The following is a 13,438-nucleotide window of genomic DNA, read 5'->3' on the forward strand; positions in this document are numbered from 1 at the left end:
ATCATTTTTTAAATGCAATTTTCAAAAATAACTGCAGCTGAGAAAATTAAACCAAAAATACCGTTCTGGAGACATACTAAAATATACAAGATGTAGCAGCCGTGGTCACATTGGCAGCACATATCGATAGTCGCGTGTAGCAGTCGATGTTTCTCCACCTTTATTTTGTTATTTTCCGACGAAGTAATGTTTACTGCAGCTGTTTAGTGTGTGTTTAACGGTAATATTAAGTGCATAAAGCTGTTTTTCAATGTCGCCGTGTTTAATCCCAAGCAATCTGTTAGATTCCGCAAGAAATTCCATTTGTTTGCGACAACACACAAAGTCTTAGAAATCCGACAAGCGTCGACTATGAAATACTCTCTAAATTGATGAGGACAAGTGAACAGAAAAGTAAATAAACATTGATGGATTACGTTAAAAACAAGGGACTTCTATGATAACAGTATAAGAAGAAAACGATCGGTGTTCTTTGAGATAAAAAAACGTGCTGTTTCTTATCACAAACCACAAAACACTATCTAAGTTGAACATTTTTCGCCAACGCAGCAGAATAGTAAAGCCAGCGGAAACGCATTTCGTTTTACGACTGCGATACGAAGCTTCATTGTTTGAGCGGAACGACGACGTAAACAAGAAAACTGGGAGCAGAAACATATGTATGGTGATAAGTTCGGATATTTTATCCGCGACCTCAGCAGAAACCGCGACCCACTCCGCGGTACCTGCACCTTCCACCCCTAAACGCCGAAAATGTATCTCGAACTGAGTCACCACATCACTCACCACCTACCTGTTGATCATTGTTCTTTCAGGTAGCTGGCATTACTCGCAACCGAAACGGATTCGGGAACCCAGCCACCTGGACGAGCAGCACTTGCACCTCGCCCACCGTTCGCGCCAGTCGATGAGAGCTCCACTGGGATTGACCAGAACGCGAAAGATGAGCAATAACTACAACGACGTGCCATTTGGCATCCGGGCAGTCCAGCGGCTGACCCGGCAATGCTGCACCCGCTTCCATGCCCGCAGAGATTTGCTGTGAGTATGCGATAACTTCTAAATAGAAGATTTGATTGCACATTAGTGCTGAGCCTTTACCCCATATTTTAAAGTGCTATAATGAGTAGATATTGATATTTTGTCTATTTCAGCTACAAGATGTCTGTTTTTGTGCTAACTTTCCTGGCCTACGCCTGCTATCACATGTGCCGCAAGCCCATCTCCGTGGTCAAGTCGGTGTTGCAGGGAAACTGTTCCACAGCGCTGGCTGCATCGGGTCAGGAATGTGGATATGCGCCCTTTGGTTAGTTTGTCCCTTAACTATTGTAACGTGTAACTCTATAAACAAGTTGACAATTTACAGATGTTCCCGATGCCACCACCCTCTTCGGAATGCTGGACTCGGCCTTCCTCTTCTCCTATGCCATCGCCATGTTCGCTTCTGGTTTCGTGGCGGAACGAGTTTCCCTGCGATACTTCTTGTCCATGGGCATGATCCTCACCGGAGTGTTCACCTACATGTTCGGCATTGCTCGCACCTCCAATATCCATAGCTTGTGGTATTTTATAATCGTGCAAATATTCGCTGGCATCTTCCAGACGACCGGATGGCCTGGTGTAGTGGCGCTGGTGGGTCGTTGGTTTGGAAAGTCGAAACGCGGGCTGATCTTTGGTATATGGAACAGCCATACGTCTATTGGAAACATTCTCGGCACGCTGATAGCGGCGCATTATGTGGAATCCGATTGGGCGCTGTCGTTTGTGGTACCCGGCATTATCATTGCAGCCGTTGGATTTTTACTCTTCCTTTTCCTAGTGGATCAGCCGGAGATTGTGGGCTGTTACCCACAAGCCGGACAGCAGGAGCGTCGCGTGGCCAACGAGTCTGATGTGGAACAGGACGACGAGGAGCAGGTGCGCCACAACGATGCGGTAAGTATCAGATTCAGGTTTTTTATTGATGTTCCGCATGCGAAGTACATTACACCCGGTCTCCCAATATGTTGCAATTATGAATTAAAAAACGTACTTTGCTCGGCGTTAGTGTGTGATCAGTTTTGGGTACGACACTTGGAGAACTGTAAGTGCATGACTATTTCTATGGTTTCCTTCTTATGTCTGCCATTTTGCTTGTGTAAATCTTGCGCTTTGAATGACACTCCATTTTAAATAGTTAAATAAATGGACATATTTATTTTAGGAAATTAACTATAGATCGGTTCCCACCGAGCGTACTCCAATCCTTCCACGATCTCAACCAGAAGCAGTTCCAAGGGGTCGCGGACGTCCCATCAGCCTGATCGACGCTTTATTCATACCCGGTGTGGTAGAGTTTTCCCTGTGTTTGTTCTTTACCAAGCTGGTAAGCTACACCTTCATGTACTGGCTGCCACTCTACATACAAAAATCCAGTAAGTGCCCAGAAAACAGTATACAATACCGTCAATAATATAATTCCTCTTATGCAGGCACATTGGGTCCAGAACTGTCCGCTGATTTGTCCACTCTTTTCGATGTGGGTGGCATTTTGGGAGCAATAGCTGCGGGCTATCTATCAGATGTGAGCGGGATGTCGGCCACCGTCTGCACAGGCATGTTGTTCGTTGCCTCGCCCATTGTAAGTACCCTAGACAAGCCACAGAAACCATTACTGAGAGCATGTATTCGTTTCAGCTGCTGATGTATCAACAATATGGTGCATTGTCGATGACAATCAGCATAGTGCTCTTGATTGTGGTCGGCATCTTCGTGAACGGACCCTATGCCCTGATTACAACCTCTGTCAGTGCAGAGCTGGGCCAGCACAGCTCCCTGGAGGGCAATGCCAATGCTCTGGCCACGGTGACGGCCATTATCGATGGTACTGGGTCAATCGGAGCGGCAGTTGGGCCACTGCTTGCCGGCCTTATCTCCACCGCCGGATGGCAGTATGTCTTCCACATGCTCATCGCCGCCGACATCATTGCCATGGTGCTGCTGGGGCGACTGGTCTTCAAGGAGTTCGCTGCACTGCGTCGTGCATCGCATCGTATTCGGATTGAATAGCAGGAAGAAGCCGAGGCGGATGTGGTTTGACCGTATATATTTTTGTTTCTAGCGTTCTCTGTACATAACATAGCATTTGTATAGCTAACATAAAGAACGTTTTCTTTTCATTCGAGAGCATATCAGAGTGCTTCTGATCCTAGTTTTACCCATACATGTCAATACCTAATGTTATTTTAAATGGAATGTTTATTATCATCCTAGGCTATCCATCAAGTTTACAGTTTTGATATATTACCTACATACATATATATATATTTATATATACATCTATGTTATAATCTTGTGTGTGCGCGCGTGTGTCAGAGTCTCCTCGTTTTAAGTGCCGAACTATCATTAGTACTAGCGTAATTCTACTGCTATGTAAATACACTTTACCGTACACTTTTCGTACCAATAAAACCGAATTTGACTGTTCTCCGCGGCAGTACAATTTCTGAAAGCCGATGCTTAAGTTAAATCCCGCCTCCGCTGGCGATCCCTGCTCATTCTTCGGAAATGGTCAAGGAGTCCCTTCTGTTGCGGCGCATGTAACTCTCTGATGCTATCTTCTTGAGGAACATCACAGTGGCCGCATCGTTCTGATTGACGAGCTTAAGAAGGGCTCCATCCTTGCGCTGTAGGAGCTTATGAGGTGCTCCGAACTCCACAATCTGACCAGCATCCATTACCAGTACACTGTCATTGTCCATCACAGTATGCAATCTGTGTGCGATCGTTAGAACCGTGCACTCAGCAAACTTGGTCTGGATGGTTTCTTGGATCAGGGTATCAGTTCTAAGAGATAAAGAGTTAATTACCAATCTATTGAAATTAGAAGCTTAAATACTTACTCTGTATCCACATTTGCAGTTGCTTCATCCATAACCAGAACTCGATTCTGTCGGAGAATAGCTCTGGCCAAGCAGACCAGCTGCCTCTGACCCATGCTAAAGTTGGAGCCACCGTCCTGCATGCGACAGGAGAGACCTCCTTCCAATGAGGCCACATGCTTCTTCAGTTTGACGTCTTCCAATGCGCTCCACAAGGACTCGTCGCTTTTTTCATCAAATGGATCCAGATTGAAGCGCAGTGTTCCAGAGAACAGAACCGGATCTTGTGGGATTATCGAGATTCTACTTCGCAGGTCGTGGAGACCCAGTTTACCAATGTCCAATCCATCGATCTCGATGGTTCCCTCATTAAGAGCCAATCGGAATAGAGCTTGAATTATAGAGGATTTTCCCGCTCCAGTACGTCCCACAATGCCAATCTTTTCCATGGGGTGGGACTCAAAGTTCAGTCCCCTAAGGATATCTTCATCTCCCGGGGAATATCTCATGCGTAGATCCTGGAACCGAAGGTGACCAGCCTGCGGCCATTCAGCTGAAAGATTCACACTCTTTGGACTCTCAAGTGGTGGCTCCGAAGGCGTCTGGGCGTACTCTAGCACTCGTTCCACGCTAGTCATATTGTTCTCCATCTCGGCAGTCTGGCGCATGCCCCACTGACACATAATGACCAAGGTCATGGACTGGGTGATGGCCAGACCCACGTCGCCGCTGTAGAAGCTCTGATTGATAACCAGAAAGCTAAAGGTCACCGCCAGGATATAGACCACGCAGATCAGATCGGTCCAGAAGGAAAACGCCCTGTTGGCGCTTACATAGAGAAAAAGGGCAGATGAGTTGGTGTTCTGGTGGCCATGGAAAGTCTGCTCCAGCTGCGGCATGGCGTCCATGGACCTAATGGTCGAGTGTCCATGGAAGGTTTGGTTTGTATGCGAGTAGATGGGACTGCGTGCTGTTAAGTTAAATAAGTAAAGTTAGTAAAATTATTAGTGGATTATTCAGATAGATTTAAACCTACTCAAGCTCTCAATCCTCTTCAGACTTCGACTGGCGCCTATATAGAGGGCACGGCAGAAATACAATAGTATAACCATAATGGCCGCTGGGATGAGCAGCCAATAGTTGGCAATGGCCACGATCACCAGCACAGCCACCACATCTACCAGGAACTAAGGGCCAAGACAAACGAAATGCATTAAACAAAAGATTAAGTGGTTCAGCTAGGTAGACTAACTTGAAGGGAATCCATCATAGCCTGTGGCAAATTCACATCCACATTCTGAATGTCGCTGGAGAATCGATTGAGCACTCTCCCAGATGGATTGGCATTGAAGAAGTACATCCAGGCGCGGATTATCCCATGGTAGAGCTGATCGTGCAATGTCAGTGAGATTCGCAGGCACATAAAGAAGAATCCGAAGGTGCGCAGCAGGAATAAGGCCAAAGTGAGCAACAGGAGCACCGTATACCAGATAACCATCTTGGTGCGCGTGGCTTCATAGTCATCCACCGAATCATACCCTCGATCCTCCTCCCAAGTGGCCCAACGTGAGATAAAGATGTCCATGAGGGCCTGGCATCCTCGGGCCAGGACAAACATGGAGAGCACCACACAGACCAGGAATGGAGCGCCAAGAGCCCGAAAGTAAGCCTTATAGGTATCGTAGCTCACGGCACCCTGAAGTTGCTGTTCGGCATTGCCATTCTCATCCTGGACGGTGGCAGGATCCTCTTCTTCTCCCTTGCTTAGCTGCTTTGACGTCCTGTCCACCTGGCTGAGCACACGCTTGACTTGCTGCTTATCCACCTCGATGGCCTCCAGATCCAGAGCAGCATGGTGAGTGATAACGTCCTTCAGTTCCTCATAGCTACCCTGCTGGGTGAGCTTTCCTCCCTCCAACAGCAGCAGCTGATCCACACTCTTGAGCAACTGGACATGATGAGTGACTAGAATGCGCATTTTGCCATCCAGCAGTCGGTGGAAGCACTTGTCCATCAGCAGCTTACCCACCTGGGCATCAACGGCGGCCAGAGGATCGTCGAATAGGTAGATATCCGCCTGGCGGTACACTGCTCTGGCTAGAGCAATCCTGGCTTTTTGGCCACCACTCAGACTGATTCCTCGCTCACCCACAACGGTGGCATCACCTCGTGGCAGTAGTTCCAAATCCCTGTCCAACTGGCACGCATGAACCACGGCTCGGTATCGCTTCTCCTCGTACTGCTCCACAAACAGGATGTTCTCCCTGATGCTACCCTGAAATACCCATGGTTGCTGGGCGGCATAGCTAATCCTGCCATGAACCTCCACTCGTCCCTGCATGAGCTCGATCTCACCGAGAATGGCATGGAGAAGGGTGCTCTTTCCGGAGCCCACGTTACCCACAATGCCTACAAACTGACCGGCGTTGATGTGAAAGGAGATACCCTCAATATGTGGCTTCCTAGGTTGCTTTATGCTCGGCTTGTCCCAACTTGCACTGACTTTTCGGAAACTTAAGCACTTCGTTTCACTTTTTACGCAGTGGAGGCGGCCACTCTGTGCTGGTTTCGGTTTCTCTGTATCCAATTCCAGTCCAGGATTGTCTCGGCAGCAGGACTCCTCCGCCGGCTTCTCCACTTGCAGCAGGAACTCCACTACTCGACGCGCACTGACCAGAGTCTGAGCCCAAGTGGTGATGGCCATGGGCCAGTAGTGCAGTAGGGAATCATTGAGTAAGCCGTAGTAGGACGACAGAATGAACACCTTCTTGGCCGTCACAAGGTCACCCACATACACGTAGGCCACTAGACTCAGGAAGAGCGATATCTTGGAGATCATATTGGTGCACTGCAGGGCGGCGTAGATGCTCATGGATCCTCGTAAGGCCTTCACTTCCGATTGCCTTACTGCGGCAATCAGGCGTCCAAAGGACTTCTCCCACGCATACATCTTAATCACCTGGATGGCACCAATGATCTCGTTCATGAGCTTTACACGTGCATCCCGATGTTTGGCGGATTGCGTGCCGAAACTAGAAGAAGCCTTGGCGGCCCAGGCTTGCAGGGGTATCAATATCACAATGAAGGCGATTCCAATCAGGGATGTCCAACCCACCTGGCGGAACATCAAGTATCCAAAGATGCAGGCCTCCACGGGACCCTTCCACAGGTCGTGAAAGAAGTAGAAAGTCAAGTCGAACTGCGAAAGATCGATGGACATCACCGAAATGGCCTGGCCTCCAAGTCCTTCGCCACTGCTCGCCGAGGCGCGCAGACATTGCCGGTAGACCAGGCCGGCACAGGCCAATCTGACCCGCGTTCCAACCGCAAATACATAGAACATAAACGGGTGAAACACCAGGGAGGTGACCAACGAGCACAGGACAATGCCCATGGCGTACAGATAGGCACTCTCCTTGGTCACCGTCGTCTGGCCGTAGGCGAAGTAGGAGATCAATCCTCCGAGCAGCAAAGGCTGGAAGGAACTGCAATCAAAGCGGAAGTAAAAAGTAAGATAAGATAAAGATCGCTGCGATTTCCGGAAGAATATTTAGATTCTGTACTTACTGAATAGCCATTTCCAGCAGAGAATACAGAGCGCAAACGGGAACAAACTGCCATCCATAGACCTTAAAGATCAGCCGCATAAGACTGGGATTTTTCTTCTTGGACTCCTTCTCCCAGTGGGGCTGTAGGTTTCTGGTCAAGGACTCACTATCGAAACTGGGCAGGTGTTCGTACAGCTTATTCGCGTCCAACTCCTCCCGCCTGCCCTTCCGGAAGACACTGTGCATCCATCTGAAGGAGGGAAAATTATAAGTCGTTCAATATCTTATCAATGTATCTCCAAAGTGGGCGACTTGCAAATGGCATGTCTGATCCAGGGCATTACTACGTGACTGCCCAATAGTCAATGCTCAATCAATATCACGAAATTCCGATTTATGACCGAAATCTCATGTGCAAACTATGGGTAAAACCACATTTACAAAATAACCTTTACCACTTAATAAGTTTCGAAAAAGTTATTCCAAAGCTGACTCCTGGGCATTACAAGTATCTTAACTTTTTTTGAGATGTTGTTTATTACACTTATTAGCAACAATTAATACTATTCTTATCGCGAGTTGTAAACTATTCACTGATTGGCCATGACCATGGACTCATTTCGCAGAGATTTTCACCAATAAAAAATATATTGACGACTCACAGGAACAGCCACTTGGAGATTATATTGGCCTTGATAAACGGATTACGCTCTCGTTTCGGACTCGACTGCTTAGAAGCATCCATGGCTCCATATGCTCGCGGCGCCTGACGGATTCAATATGCCCCAAAACGGACGGGCGAAGGCGCTTTTAACGACTTCAGCAATCCCAGACGGAATGGTGACGTATGTTGATTATTTGTCCGGAGAACCATCATCTTCCCCGCTTTTGCACTTGGCACAACGCCTGTCCAAACGGCGATAAAGTGTCCAACTCAACACGTTTTTTGCGAGTTCCTCGCGTTTTGATAGTGATACGTAGTGATAGTGACTAAGGCGTAATCGATAGCGCAATTAGCCTGCAATTGAAACGGCGGCCATTACTGCAATTTGCGCTCCAAAAGTTAGCTCGCTAAGCCCAAATGCGGTCATATATCTTGACTGGATTCTGAAGATATAGGGGAGTTTTAGCGGCCTTTGTCTTGGACGATAAACACAACCAGATAGGCCAATCCGTTTGTATCCGAAGTGGGTTTTTTATGAGGCAGCATTCCCCCAGTAGCTTATCTAATCGGGACCGCTTATTATGCTGTTATATTTGGGACTGGCACGAGAAACTATGTTTGTCCAGGTTGCCCAAGTTCAATACACCCAGAGATAAGACAAGTTTTCATTCATGACTAAAGCTTTAATGGCGTTAAATTACGGGGGATTTCGGAAATATTGCACAGCCTGTGGACAAGGCGATACATGAGCGATTGCAGGCAATTTCAAATGCAAAATTAAAACTTACGTCTTAGGAAACGAATACTTGCAGTTACACATTCAACACAGAAAATTTTAGCTACATAAACTACGCCGGGGTAGCCAGCAGATCTGATAGAGAGTAATATACAGTACAAAACCATATTATAAAAGTATAATATCATGTATTAGGCATCTTTTCATCTTATCACTCTATCAGATCTTTTGAATGCCCCAGATGTATAATAGATTCTAAGGCAGGCTGTGTAGATCGTATAGCGTGTAGAGGCCTTCTGTGCGATCGTAGTTGGTTCTCATGTACTTCAGCATGGAAGGCAGGTTCTCCTTGGCCGCCTCGACATCGGAGCACACTTTCTTCAGAAGATCTCCCCTAGTGGGCATCGCGTACATAGCCAGGCGCGCTCCTTTGCGGATGAGGAAGGAGTGATGCTTGCCCAGGGTGTCATCGTAGGCCTCCTTGCACACGTCAACAGTCTTTTGGTCGTCGGGTATCGCCTGGATCCGATTGAGAAACTCGTAGACAAAGTCTAGATAAGAAGAACCCAATCAATTAGCCACTGTGGCAGTTATACGCGCATAACGCTCACCAAGACCGCGATGAAGACGTAGCAGCGTTCGACTGCCGGACACGTAACCCTTCTGAGTGAGCAACTGGGCCTCCTTCTCGTACTCCAGCATGGTCCTGAAGGTATTAAAGTGTTCCTGCTCCTCCGCGTCCTTGGCTCTCAGGGCGTATAGGATATCTATTTTGCTGCGAACATCGCTGCTGACAAAACTGAAGACACTGCCCATGAGCTGGAAGAACCTGATGAGGACCCAAGGCCCAATTGAGAACCACTAAAAACTTAAACATCATAATCACTCAGTTTACTTCATTATTTCCTCGTAGGCTGCCAAGTATGCGTCTAATTGTACGTCATCCTCGTCAAGAAGGCTGGTTTCGAATAAATTAGACACTTTGAGGATATCAAAACAGTTTCCATTTTCCGCCGTGCCATTGGTCTGCGTCGCTAAGCTCGTTTTACTCATCTTATTAGCCTGCCTTTCCTCTTTGTTTTGCTACAAACTTTAAAGTTTTATTTTTTTTTTGAGGGAATCAATGTAACCGTTCTCCAAAAAATATACGGTATTAAAATACCACCCTGAATATACTTTCTTCTTATTCCAGACGGAAACCAGTCTATTGTGAATTGAATACAATTTTAATTGGAACTATTATTACAATTACATTTAAGTCTTAAAGTTAAGATAATACATTTTTATGCTGATGATAGATTCCCGCTGCCACTGCCAGCCCCCTTTTTCGTTGGACGATATGCAATCACATAGCGCTGGGCCACCGGCAAGGGTTCGGCATAGCCATTCATGTACGAGGAATCCTCGAATAGCACCTCGTAATCCTCGGTGGCGGTCTGCGGCAGGCGATGGACAATGGCCTTGTAGAAGCAAGTGGTCTGTGGATATAGCGCCATTACCACTGTGTCCTTGGGGAAGAGGGCGTGACCATCGGTCTCGGGATTTGCGCGCATCAGAGGCAGCGGGATGACCTTTCGCTTGCTCAGCACATGGCGATCTTTTTGCTCCTCGTCAATGTCGATCACGTCGTATTTGTTTTGACGGTGCAGGAACTGCACCACTTCAGCCAGGATCCAGTTCTCCTCCTCATCAATTCCCTTGGCCAAGGCGGCAACATTGTCGCCAACCTATACAATGGAACCCAATTGATTAGAACATCATCCTAGCTTCTTTTTTCAGATGAGCTTACCTTGGCCACATAGTTCCCTTCGGCGGGAATGGCTCCACATAGAGCTGGTGCCCGTTCTCCTAGTTTGCCAACGAATAGAGGTAACGTTTGCGCTGAGAGCTGCACCATTTTCATGAGGGCTCCTCGTCGAATGGCCTCCTTATTTCCAGCGTTGCGAGCTGTGGAATAAATGAGATTAAGTCCTGTTCATATATCCCAACACAAACCCACCTTGTATGCGCCTCTCGTTGCGAATGCTCCGAATCTCGTGGATTTTGGCCAGAGCGGCACGGATTGTGGCCTCCTCCTGCTCAGCCTCAATTAAACTGGCCTTGAGCAGGGGCTTAACCTTCTGATTGGTGGCATGCAGAGATCGCACCAGACTGGCAATAGAGTTCTCCGCCCGACGACGCTCTTCGTCCACATTGTGGATGTTTTGTTGAATGACCTTCAGGCGATCCTGAAAATGCCATAAAAATATAACATTATCCATATTTATTGTTAACATCTTTACCTGAATCTGTTGGGCGGCACTCTCCGCAGTCAGTGGCATGTTATTTCGTTATTATAACAATAATTTGTTATTTGAGCACTTTGTTTATCTTTGCTGGGAAAACAAAAACAAGCATAAGCGTAAAGACGACAACGCGTTAGTATTAATTGTGCGATAGTTTTATATTTTAACTCAGTATTTCTTTTTTAAATTTACCAGATTTTATTTTAACATAGTAATTATTGTTATGATTTTTGTATCGTATAGTCTTATTATTTGACTTTAGTGGGCTTGATCACCTTTTACTGTATTCTTTTCTCAAACACGAATATTTACTTTTCAAATTTGTTTACGTTTCTTACATTGGAGATGGTAGCAAGTGCGCCTAACAGCACCCAGATAACAGCACGATGTCTTCACGTGGTTGGCGTTATTTAGTCCCTTTTCTGCGCTCTATGACAGCCTCTCTGGCTTTCCCTTCTTTTCCATCGCGTTTCCGTAAGTGTGCTCCGCGTTTTTCCAATTGGCTCTTTTTATTTATAATACCTTTACTTGCAGCTAGGAATTCCAGTGTGCGAAAAACGTAGGTGCCTAATACACGAGCAATGCAACGAAAATTTCAACAGTTGTTGGCTTTTTGTTCAACTGGCGTTGGCTTAAAGTGATCTCCAAGTGTTAACCCCAAGCAAAAATTGTAATGGCGAATATTTTCTGTTTTCATGTGCCGCCCCATCAACGAATCTTTGAATATCCGGAGTAGTTTAAGATGGCCAAGTCCAAGAATCACACAAATCACAACCAGAACAAGAAGGCCCATCGTAATGGCATCAAGCGCCCGCTGCGCAAACGCCACGAGTCCACTCTGGGTGTAAGTATTCAAAAATATGCATATTTAGTTAGCATCCAGTTGATTTTAACAACCTTCCCGTCTTCAGATGGATGTGAAATTCCTGATCAACCAGCGCTACGCACGCAAGGGAAACCTTTCCCGCGAGGAGTCCGTGAAGCGTTACAACGAGCGCATCGCTTCCCAGAAGGGCAAGCCAAAGCCTGTTACTCTGTAGATGATTGCCCCGCTTGTGGATAATTAAAGGACAATTCAGTTTAACAAAGAACCGTCTTTATTTGTGTTGCCATCGTTAGTAGTAGATGCTCAGCACCTTGTGGAAGGGAATGTGCTCCAGGTCGGCATTGTGCCGACGCCGGTAGTCCCACAGATATTGGTCGATAACAATGGAGTTGACGTTGTCCAGTGAGATTTCGGGGTGCTGTTCCTTGAGTATCTTGACCACAGCATCCCTAACTTGTTCGATGATGTATATGGATGCGCCGCGTATCTCCACCTCTCGGGGATCGCCGTTCTCTAGAATAGTATCGGTCTTTAGGAACTCCATTAACTCACTGGTGTACTCCAAACTGCCGAAGTGAACTAGCACCTGGGGAATTCGGTAGTCGGCGAACATGGTTATCTGATCGATGTCATTAAAGTATCCCAGCCCGTGACCTTTGTAGCAGGACCACACATCGCCCACCAGGATTTGGGCTCGTTTTAGGATGGAAACTCGCTTTCCAGCGAACTCAGCCTCATCGCGAAAACAGGGAAACTCCTCCACAACGAGATCCAGCAAACGTACTGCCGATTTCTCGGCCTTCTTGATAACATTCTCAAAACTGCCTTCGTACTTGTCGATCAGAACTTTGCCCACTTCATGGAGCGATTCCAGACGCTTCTGAAGCAGCGGAATCACGGTCTTCCCATCGTCAGAGCGGAAAATGTTCTCCAGGGTTTTCAGATCAATCTGGGAATAGAACTTGGGATTGATCACATCCACGCCTTCCTTGATGGCTCTCTTAATCGCAGCACACAGCGCAAAGTAGCCGGTATAGCCATCGACCTTGTATTTGGTGTAGTTATCTGCAGAAGATTACCATTGAAGATAGTGGATGCTGCTATAAATATCAATTACTCACCGGGGGTCCAGAAGCAAAAGTTCAGGGTGTCCAACACAAAGACCCAGTCGGCTGCTTTGGAATAATCCTCTGGCTGATTTGGGTTTGGATTGGGATGTAATTCGTGCTGCGAGAAGTTTTCCACAGCAATGCGCTTTTCTATTAGGCCTTTTACGATTTCCTGGGTCAGTTTTTCAATGCCTGCGGGCAGAATACGAACATGCTTGGCATTTTCTACGATGTAGGATCCAGATTCGCGGGGATTTAGTTTGCTGCTGGACATTTTAACAATTTTATTAAAGTTTTTAATTAAGATGTCGCGACTTTTGGCGCTGTAACAGGCGTCTGGTTTTTTTTAGGAGATTGGGGTTCGTAAGTAGTCTGGCAACGCCACCAGGGCTGCAGAGGCGCAAGAACAG

The 13,438-nt window shown here is 46.9% G+C and overlaps 6 protein-coding genes across 9 annotated transcripts; 2 read left to right on the forward strand and 4 right to left on the reverse strand.

The window, feature by feature from the left end:
* Positions 1-115: 115 nt before the first annotated feature.
* LOC6615343 (glucose-6-phosphate exchanger SLC37A2) lies at positions 116-3,490 on the forward strand. Of its 4 annotated transcripts, none has more exons than XM_032714331.1 (8): positions 116-220; positions 816-1,041; positions 1,155-1,306; positions 1,367-1,935; positions 2,048-2,083; positions 2,204-2,414; positions 2,472-2,620; positions 2,677-3,465. In XM_032714331.1, exons 2-8 carry the CDS (start codon positions 908-910, stop codon positions 3,046-3,048), a joined length of 1,623 nt encoding a protein of 540 aa, XP_032570222.1. In that variant the 5' UTR covers positions 116-220; positions 816-907; the 3' UTR covers positions 3,049-3,465. The 4 variants fall into 4 exon arrangements, with proteins under 4 accessions (XP_032570222.1, XP_032570221.1, XP_002039741.1 ...); XM_032714330.1 differs by lacking the exon at positions 116-220 and adding an exon at positions 298-393 and having other exon boundaries at positions 2,677-3,490; XM_032714332.1 differs by lacking the exon at positions 116-220 and adding an exon at positions 490-659.
* On the reverse strand, positions 3,220-8,437 carry LOC6615344 (probable multidrug resistance-associated protein lethal(2)03659). The gene is made up of 6 exons (XM_002039706.2): positions 8,071-8,437; positions 7,428-7,658; positions 5,113-7,345; positions 4,897-5,047; positions 3,882-4,830; positions 3,220-3,825 (listed from the first exon to the last, which is right to left on the reverse strand). The coding sequence occupies exons 1-6, from the start codon at positions 8,151-8,153 to the stop codon at positions 3,534-3,536; spliced, it is 3,939 nt and encodes a 1,312-aa protein (XP_002039742.1). The 5' UTR covers positions 8,154-8,437; the 3' UTR covers positions 3,220-3,533.
* A 297-nt stretch (positions 8,438-8,734) lies between these two features.
* LOC6615345 (ceramide-1-phosphate transfer protein) lies at positions 8,735-9,930 on the reverse strand. The gene is made up of 3 exons (XM_002039707.2): positions 9,704-9,930; positions 9,420-9,637; positions 8,735-9,359 (listed from the first exon to the last, which is right to left on the reverse strand). Exons 1-3 carry the CDS (start codon positions 9,859-9,861, stop codon positions 9,064-9,066), a joined length of 672 nt encoding a protein of 223 aa, XP_002039743.1. The 5' UTR covers positions 9,862-9,930; the 3' UTR covers positions 8,735-9,063.
* Positions 9,931-10,015: 85 nt separating this feature from the next.
* LOC6615346 (SAGA-associated factor 29) lies at positions 10,016-11,209 on the reverse strand. Its single transcript, XM_002039708.2, has 4 exons — positions 11,091-11,209; positions 10,808-11,036; positions 10,598-10,755; positions 10,016-10,535 (listed from the first exon to the last, which is right to left on the reverse strand). The coding sequence occupies exons 1-4, from the start codon at positions 11,127-11,129 to the stop codon at positions 10,092-10,094; spliced, it is 870 nt and encodes a 289-aa protein (XP_002039744.1). The 5' UTR covers positions 11,130-11,209; the 3' UTR covers positions 10,016-10,091.
* A 162-nt stretch (positions 11,210-11,371) lies between these two features.
* On the forward strand, positions 11,372-12,181 carry LOC6615347 (60S ribosomal protein L29). The gene is made up of 4 exons (XM_002039709.2): positions 11,372-11,567; positions 11,628-11,652; positions 11,830-11,937; positions 12,005-12,181. Exons 3-4 carry the CDS (start codon positions 11,836-11,838, stop codon positions 12,131-12,133), a joined length of 231 nt encoding a protein of 76 aa, XP_002039745.1. The 5' UTR covers positions 11,372-11,567; positions 11,628-11,652; positions 11,830-11,835; the 3' UTR covers positions 12,134-12,181.
* Positions 12,173-13,425, reverse strand: LOC6615348 (queuosine salvage protein). The gene is made up of 2 exons (XM_002039710.2): positions 13,041-13,425; positions 12,173-12,984 (listed from the first exon to the last, which is right to left on the reverse strand). The coding sequence occupies exons 1-2, from the start codon at positions 13,300-13,302 to the stop codon at positions 12,209-12,211; spliced, it is 1,038 nt and encodes a 345-aa protein (XP_002039746.1). The 5' UTR covers positions 13,303-13,425; the 3' UTR covers positions 12,173-12,208.
* Between the last annotated feature and the right edge of the window lie 13 nt (positions 13,426-13,438).

Source organism: Drosophila sechellia, chromosome 2R, assembly GCF_004382195.2.
Source record: "Drosophila sechellia strain sech25 chromosome 2R, ASM438219v1, whole genome shotgun sequence".
In the NCBI taxonomy this organism is placed as follows: Eukaryota; Metazoa; Arthropoda; class Insecta; order Diptera; family Drosophilidae; genus Drosophila; species Drosophila sechellia.